Source organism: Silene latifolia, chromosome 1 (assembly GCF_048544455.1).
Source record: "Silene latifolia isolate original U9 population chromosome 1, ASM4854445v1, whole genome shotgun sequence".
NCBI lineage: Eukaryota > Viridiplantae > Streptophyta > Magnoliopsida > Caryophyllales > Caryophyllaceae > Silene > Silene latifolia.
In genome coordinates, this window is record NC_133526.1 from 83,086,078 (window position 1) to 83,094,575 (window position 8,498).

Genomic DNA, 8,498 nt, shown 5'->3' on the forward strand with positions numbered 1-8,498 from the left:
CGGTATCGAAATTTCACTGTCAGAAACGTCTGCTTGATTCTTTTTTCCTCATTTCACCTGGAACACGGGTTTCACAAGTTCAGCAACAAGGCTCTTTTGGTAACAAACTAGTAACCTCCATATGTCCGAGTTTGTGTCTCTTTACAACTACTATCAAAAAGACACGTGCCACAAGCATCTTTGAAGTTCAGTAGAGCCAAAATAACTCTTCTGCATCTTTGATGAGTCTGTCTATTTGAGCATCTAGCTACTTCATGGCTGCAGCAATCATCCTACTCCTAGCTATGCAAAATGCGCTGCAACATGATGAGGCACAAATCAGATTCTTCACCCCTTCCAAACGACTATCATCAGTTCTGGCGACGTGTGCGCCAGTCCCAATAGAAGTTTTTCACACAGTTACATCGTTTCGTAGTTTATTAAGTAATCATATGTATTGGTCTGTTAGCTTAGCCACCGGTTAGTGATGTCTGTAACCAAACTTTTCTTTCTATAGAAGTTCATTGTTGTAAAAAAAAAAGATTATTAGGGAGTATGAACAACAACTTTGAGTATGTCATCCTACAAAAATGATGGTTAACCTGATATACGTGGTTTGCAAACTATTACTCCCTCCGTACCACACCAAAGGTAACGTAGGGAAAATTGGAGTATTTAAGAAAAAGTGGAAAAAGTAAGGGTAAAGAGGGAAAAAATAGGCGGGGTATGTAATTGTGGGTTTAATTGTGGGTTGGTAGGTGGGGTATGTAATGACATTTTGCGTAAATATCAAATGGGTATAAGGATAACTTGGTAATGTTGTGAGCCAAATAAGGAATGTTACCTTTGGTGTGGTACGTGCGTCCGTTTATAGTAAGTGTTACTTTTGGTCTGGTACGGAGGGAGTACATATATTGGGAGGTAAAATCAAAATTGTCTAAAAATTCACTTTTAGATCTAGTTTCCACAGTAATTCACAAATCACAATTGTGTGAAACACAATTTTCAATATAAAATGGTAAATAAATATACCAAACAATACTTTGTATAGCAGTTAAATAAATAATACTCCGTATCAAATAATATAAAACCGTCTCGCAAAAGACTAATTAAATAAATGAAATTAAATAAAGACAAGTTTCTTCACCAAGAATATTAGTAAGGTGCGAAGTTTAAGCCAAATACAAGAATCCCCTTCTTCAATCCTCCATAGCTTTCTCTCTCTAAAAACTCTTCATTCTCCTCATCTTTCTCTCTCTTCATTATCTCTCATCTTTACTTCTCCAATTCTATTCTACATTGTTCTTCCCCTTCTATTTTTTTACTGCTTCAATTTATTTATTGTGAGTTATTACTTCACTTCAATTCCCAATTTTTCATAATCTTTTTGATCTATTTTACCCCTGTTTTATTTGTTTATTCATCTGTAATTGTAATTAGTGTTTGCATCATTTTTTTTGCTCAATTTGTTTTTCCCTCTTTCATTAATGCTTAATTTATGTGAAATTGGCAATTTGTTCTTTATTTTTTTGATTGTTTTGGTAGAGTTTTGTTTGTTGAAAAACTTGATTTTGTTTTTATTTGATTAAATGCTAATTTTTTATGTTAAATTGCAGTACCCTAATTTTCTTTTGTCATAAAGACTGTTATTCGATCCAATTTTCTGGTTTTTTCTACTTTTTAATTACTGTTAATACTAGATAATTGCCTGGATTTTTTTAATTTTCTTATTAATTTCAGAGTTTGAACACATACTGTATGTTCATACTTCCATTTATTTTTGATGATTAATTGTATAGTATGAACACAAGAAACATGATTATCAACTCAAATGTATGATTTTCTATCTTATATGAACTCCAGCAATATTAAATTAAATTTTTATGTCACCTTAACGGGTTTCGAATGATAATTCATGTTAATCGACCCAAAATTATTTTTGGACTAAGGCTATGTTGTTGTAAAGTACCGTTTTCGTCCAAGTCATTTGTTTACCTTTTATATTCATCGCGAGAGGTATTTTAATCAAAGGTAAGCAAATGACTGGGGCGGAGGGAGTAAATTATATTTATTGGGAGTTTTTTTTGCATGTGGAGTATGAAAATTAATTATCTGGTTGTTGATCATTATATTGGTGTGTATGACTTTATGGTATAACTGCCTCTTTAGTTTTCTTCTCTAATGAGTTATGAGCAACTATTTGGATTGTTCAAAAAATGAATATGAATGAAAAATTGATGACTTTATTGTTGTAAAATTGCAGGTGTATCAGTATTTGACAGATGGGAAAAATTAGAAGTAAATGGAAAAAGAATTTGATTGCTGGGTTATCTAGTTTTCTTTGAAGTATACGAGAAAGTCGTATTTTCTTAAATAAATTGTGGTGCTGCTGGTGGGTTTTAGATGGTACCAGCTGAGTGCAAGTTTGCTCGTAGCGGCTGAGACTAAGCGATGTTGATAGAATTTTTGCTGGATATTGTAAATTTGTATGATGAAAATCGTGCCCTCAACTTCATTTCTTCTCTTGAGGTTCAAATAAACGATAATTTACCTCAGCGATCGGGTGTGAAACACTTTGTTGCTCTTGAAACCTATGATTGGAGGTTATTAGAGGTCCACTGATAGCTTTGATCTTAGCTTGTCTCAAATCCTTAATAATGGAGAGGTGAGCTAATTGGACCGTGGTACTAGTCAAATTTTCTCTATGTTATGCAATTTTCATTATGGGTATCACCTTGTTATTTGTGGGAGCCCTTGAGGCACTGGGGTAATGCCGATGTTGTTGTTGAGCCCTTAAAGCACTGGGGTACTGACGTTGTTGTTGTCCCCAATCTTTCCTTTTTGTGTTCTCCCTTTCCCTCCATCCAAACAAGGAGTGGTAATTAGCTTGAAGGATTAAGATAGATATGAACAATGAGCTTTAGAGGCAAACTTAAGTGCGTGGTTTCTCTGAAAGCATTATTTTATTTGTGTCCCTGTTGACAAGTTGAATGCCTTTGGCAAGTGTGACCAATGCAGTAGTATGTGTTGGTAGACAAATATATGAAGCTACATGGATAGTATTGAGAAAAACTGTAAGTATCATAGTTGTGTTTGATTCCCCAACATTTTTTTTCACCTCATTGTATTTTGCAGATATAAACTTTTGAAAGAACTTGGAGATGGAACTTGCGGAACTGTATATAAGGCTGTGAATAAGGAGAGTTACGAAATTGTAAGAGATAAATTGATTTAGCTCCTTCTTAACTTTCATGTTCCCTTTTTTGTATTACTTTTAAACATGAGGAAATCCATTTCTATAATCCTTTTTTTTGGGTTTGTGCTCAATTATTTTGCTTGAGAAAATTGATATCGACCAAGGTAATTTCAAATTACGTTCGCGGATGATAGAATGATCTGGTTATGACTGAGTTCGTTGAGATATGTTTACATTATTGCAAGTGAAATGTTATTCATGCACCTACTAATATAAATTAAATCTGAGATTTATTTTTACTGATACTTTCTCGTTGTTAGTGTTCTCTGTAAATCTGTAATATGAAAACTCTTGTGCTGTAAATTAGAAGCTTTCATCTCTAGATAATATCGAAAGTCCTTCACATAATTGTTTGTACTCTGATAGTGCATACTGAAACACCGTCTTAAAATAGTTGTCTGATTTATGTATGCTATCTCATGTCTCCATTCAGTCCAGTGTGCTTTATGTGGAGCTTTGCCTCCTCCTTTTTTGGGTTTGTGAACATAAACAGTCGATTGACGTACAGATCATTTACTTGCAGGTTGCTGTCAAAAAAATGAAGAGAGAGTTTTATTATTGGGAAGAATGTGTAAATTTGAGAGAAGTAAAGGTAATTGTTTTTACTTATGTGAGATAGATTACTGTGAGTTGTGAATCTTGCGATTATGGTGCGGTGTACATTATTGCTACAGTTGTGCCTTGTACCCTGATAAGGTTCTCTTGTTATTCTTTTGCAGTCTTTGCGTAGATTGAGTCATCCCAACATCATAAAGTTGAAAGAAGTTGTCAGAGAACACAACGAGTTGTTCTTCATATTTGAATATATGGTGAGAATCTAAGTTTCATTTCCATGTTTAGGTTTTAATAATTATTTCATTTTTCAGATACTGACTTGACTATGCATCAATATCTTATAAAATATTTGCTTCTGTTGGTTTCATTTTTTCACTATAGATACTTATTTAAATAACCATTATTGTAACCTTTTGCATGATAAACTATGAGGAATTTCTAGGTGCTAGGTATCTTTTATGTCGATGCTGATACTAACCCTTGATTTGTCTTGTGCTGAATTTTCTCGACAATCTACAGGAACTTAATCTATATCAGAAAATAAAGGAGCGGCATAGACCATTCTCTGAAGAGGAGATACGAAACTTCTTAGTTCAAGTTCTTCAAGGACTTGCACACATGCATAATAATGGATACTTCCATCGGGATCTAAAACCTGGTACGTTTACAGACATGACTTGTGGGCATGATACTCATTGCACTTGCGCATATGTTAGGTCGTAGGTGTACCTTTGTATGTATAGCTGTGTCTTCGAATATTTTAACCTTTTATCTTTGTATTGTTTTTCGTAGAAAATCTGCTAGTGACAAATGACGTGATCAAAATTGCCGACTTTGGACTCGTGAGGGAAGTCTCATCCATGCCTCCGTATACTGATTATGTTTCAACACGGTGGTGAGTTTTCTGCTTCTCCCTGTCTATAGATGCTTGATTGCAATTGCATGTGCACTGAGTTTAAGCTCTCTATTTACTCTCATTATGATTTTATTTCCAGGTATCGGGCCCCAGAAGTTCTGTTACAGTCCTCATACTACACACCTGCAATTGGTATGTTCTGTTCCCTTCCATCCTAGTCTGAATTTGAGGAAGAGGGTCCCTCCTTCAAAATCGGTTGTACTCAGTAAAGGGGACAAACCTGAATAGTGTAAATAGTCTGTGGCAGTGACTGCATGTTTTTCGTTTTTCGCTGCTGAAATTCTTATCGTTGCAGATATGTGGGCAGTGGGTGCAATACTTGCTGAACTTTTCACCTCATGTCCAATTTTCCCTGGAGAAAGGTAATGTATATTGCAAGCTTTTTATTCTGAACGTAAATGAGGTGTCAAAGTACTCTCCGTAGATTTTTACTACTTTGCTACTAAAACCCGTCCTCTTTCTACACTCCGCAAAAAAAATAATCATGGATGAAGTTCTCTGTCTGAAATAGTTGTGTGTAGTGTGCCTAGAGTAACTGATGAGATTTTTTTTCTTTCGAGCAGTGAAATAGATCAATTATACAAGATATGCTATGTTCTTGGTGCCCCAGATTGCGCTGCTTTCCCTGAAGCAAAGAACATAACACAACTAATCAATATTAGCTATTCAGAAGTGAGATATGTTGATGACTTCATATTTACCAATTTACCAATTATGCAGTAATTGGTCGCATATTCATATAATCAGATTATTATATTCAATGTGCAGATTTTGCCTGCCAATTTGTCTGAATTCATCCCAAATGCTAGCTGGGAAGCTATTGATCTGATCTCTGTATGTCCTGTTATCTGTAGACTTTGCTGTTTATCTTGGAATCCTTTTAAGAGTATTGTTGCTTTTTAGTTTGACCACTTATGTGAATGTAAGTGTCTTTTCAGCGTCTTTGCTCATGGGATCCGCGTAAGAGGCCAACTGCAGAACAGGCTCTACAGCACCCATTTTTCCATGTATGTGAATCAAATCACTTTTTGTTTCAATTTGATAGAAAATACATCCACCTTATTTGAGAATATGACAGGTAACTACACCGGTCACTCGCTCAATTCAAGAACCCTTTCAAAATAAGCAAGACAATTCAAGTAAGCTATGCTTATGGGCTGATTTTGTCTTAACTCTTAACTTATCCAAAACTTTGTTTTTTCGAGAACATTTGTCATACTCAACCTTTTATTTGACAGAAACAAAGCCAAACCTTGAACTGAACTTGTGGGACTTTGACAGCAAGTCTGATGATTGCTTTCTCGGCTTGAGTTTGGCAGTGAACCCCAGTGTTTCAAATATAGGTAACAGATCCTACTAAAAAACAAGGTAGATCATGATGTAATTTTCTTGATTTTATCAGAACTGTTATCCTGAGGAAGTTTGTTTCCTTTCTTTTTTTCTACCATTTGTGCTTTACATTGTGTAGACAAGGAAATATTTGTCCGCCACTCTCTGGTTGGATAATTGTCGTCTTACTTCCATAATTTTCTGGTTGGAGAAGTGTTTATTTATGTACTATAAATTGGAAACACATGATGACATGATGATTGAATTGATATGGGATTACTAAAGATTATTGAAAACATTGCGTAATGAGAGAGGATTCGAGGTTTAGGGGGAGGTATTATGCGGATGATGATTTTTCTTTGCACTTTTTTCTCCCATTTAAATTCTTCTTGGCCCTCATTTAAAAAAGTTTTCCGAATTTTTATGTCCTTTTACTCTCTTTACACCAACTCTGTAATGTTCTTGCACATCTTGCTTCAAATTTTTATCTAAAAATTCTAAGACCAGTGATGTTATTTTGTCTGCAGAAATGGGACATACTGTTACTGGGAATGCACGGCAGGTTAGCAAATTATCCTAGTCCTCAAATTTCTTATATGTGTTTAGCTACCTTCTGCTAGAGCTCTTAAGTCGTGAACATAAACTTGCGTTGCTTGCAGGATATATTTTTCTGCTCCAATTTTCAGGATCATCCTCAGCAGTCGGGTATTTCTCCTCTCTAGTAATTAATTTAGTATTATTATACTTACCTAGACCTTATTTCTGAGTGGACGGTCTGCTGAATGGATGGCAAGGCATATTAAGATATTACTATTAGAAAGTAATATACTGCCGAGTTAAAAATTATCTTCATCGATTTAAAGAAATTAGTAAAATGTTCCAATGTTTCTTTTAAAATTTCAAATGCACTCAAACTCAAATTAGTTATGCGATAGTACGATACCTTCGGGTGCTTGATAGTTGATACGAATCACAATTTACTATAAATGACGTTGCTTAAGAAACATGGAGTTTTCATATTTGCAGTAGCTTCGGCGGTTTTCTTGACTTGGCTTGCGATAGGGATGCAAGTGGAGTAGCACACCATAAGTTAGATATATTTGGTAAAAAAAAAAAAGTATCATCTCATAATATTGGGTAAAAAAGTATTATCTTGTTCATAAGAAGTGGAGTGGCTGCGGTTCTTTCTTTTGTGAAGTAGCGGTCCTTCGATGCAGTTCTCGATGCAATTTCCATCTTGGGTCATTCGGAAACAACCTCTTTGTGTTGCTAGCACAAGGGTAAGGCTGCGTACATCCGACCCCCCCTTACCCCGCAATTTGCGGGAGCCATTGAGGTACTGGGGTAATGTTGTTGTTGTTGTCTTGTTCAAAAACCCGAATCTTATTTGATCCGCACCCTTACCCTCAAAAGTAAACCCCTCTCATTTTGACCCTACACGAATAACCCGTTTTGCCATGTCTGAAATAATGTTCTGTTGATGTATGTCAGAAACTTCTTTCTTGACCTTTTCCTGTACTTAAAAGCTGACAAATGACTTTTTGTTCTGTTCCAGTTTTCTGGTCACTCTTTTCACCTAGCAGGAATGGAATGAATACTCCGGTCGATCCTTCTTTGTCACTTTCATTCAGGTTGGTAAATGTGCACATCTTATTGAGTGCAACGTTCAGTTCCGAGTTTCTTTAGGATGTTGTTGAGTGATAAATGTGTTTTCGTTTCCAAAAATTTCACTAGTTGAGTTGTGTTTTTTTTTTTGTTTTGTTTTTTTTAATCGCCAGTTCGATTGGGCGCACTCCAATTGGAATTCCACATTCAGGAGGTTTTGGGTTTACTTCTATGCAGCCAGGTATTTTAGACGGCCAGCTGTTTGCGGGTTCCTCCTTTTATCCGCAAAGTCATCACGCCTGACTCTTCTTTTGCCCTCTATTTAACGCCTAGGGCTCATAGAAATGTAATTATTTCATTTAATTTTCTTATTTTCTGTCGCAAATAATCGTCGCTAAGATCACAGTGATCAAAGCTCCTTGGAGCAATTTGTGAATATTATTTAAAGCAGTTTTGAGACGAAATATAAATTTAAAGAGGATCACTGTTCAGTGTCGACTCTTTCAATATGATTTCAGTTCGTATTATGGATTTGGATCAAATTTACACAAGGCTTGAAAGATGAGGTTTGGATAATATGAGTCGGATTTTGATCAAATTTGTACATTTACACAAGGCTTGAATGATTGGGTTTGGATAAAATAGATTCCGGTCTAGATTCCCCTCATTGTCATCCCTTATCGTACCCAATAAGGTAATTCCGGTTGAAAAAGAATCGGAACACTTGGCGCTTATGCATTGAGGGATTTGAGATCACGAGTATGACACATATCTACAGCTAATGTGCAAGGTGTGAATGACTCTGTGTCGTGCACATCAAGTCACTAGCACATGCGAAATCATTGCGTATCACATTTC

At 35.6% G+C, this 8,498-nt stretch overlaps 1 protein-coding gene across 2 annotated transcripts; it reads left to right on the forward strand.

The window, feature by feature from the left end:
- Positions 1–1,124: 1,124 nt before the first annotated feature.
- On the forward strand, positions 1,125–8,147 carry LOC141607215 (serine/threonine-protein kinase MHK). Of its 2 annotated transcripts, none has more exons than XM_074426577.1 (18): positions 1,125–1,322; positions 2,243–2,644; positions 3,115–3,193; positions 3,759–3,827; positions 3,955–4,044; positions 4,310–4,448; positions 4,583–4,685; positions 4,786–4,838; positions 5,002–5,068; positions 5,270–5,378; positions 5,475–5,540; positions 5,645–5,713; positions 5,785–5,845; positions 5,945–6,049; positions 6,563–6,597; positions 6,695–6,740; positions 7,591–7,666; positions 7,814–8,147. In XM_074426577.1, exons 2-18 carry the CDS (start codon positions 2,637–2,639, stop codon positions 7,941–7,943), a joined length of 1,305 nt encoding a protein of 434 aa, XP_074282678.1. In that variant the 5' UTR covers positions 1,125–1,322; positions 2,243–2,636; the 3' UTR covers positions 7,944–8,147. The 2 variants fall into 2 exon arrangements, with proteins under 2 accessions (XP_074282678.1, XP_074282681.1); XM_074426580.1 differs by having other exon boundaries at positions 7,878–8,147.
- Positions 8,148–8,498: the final 351 nt, after the last annotated feature.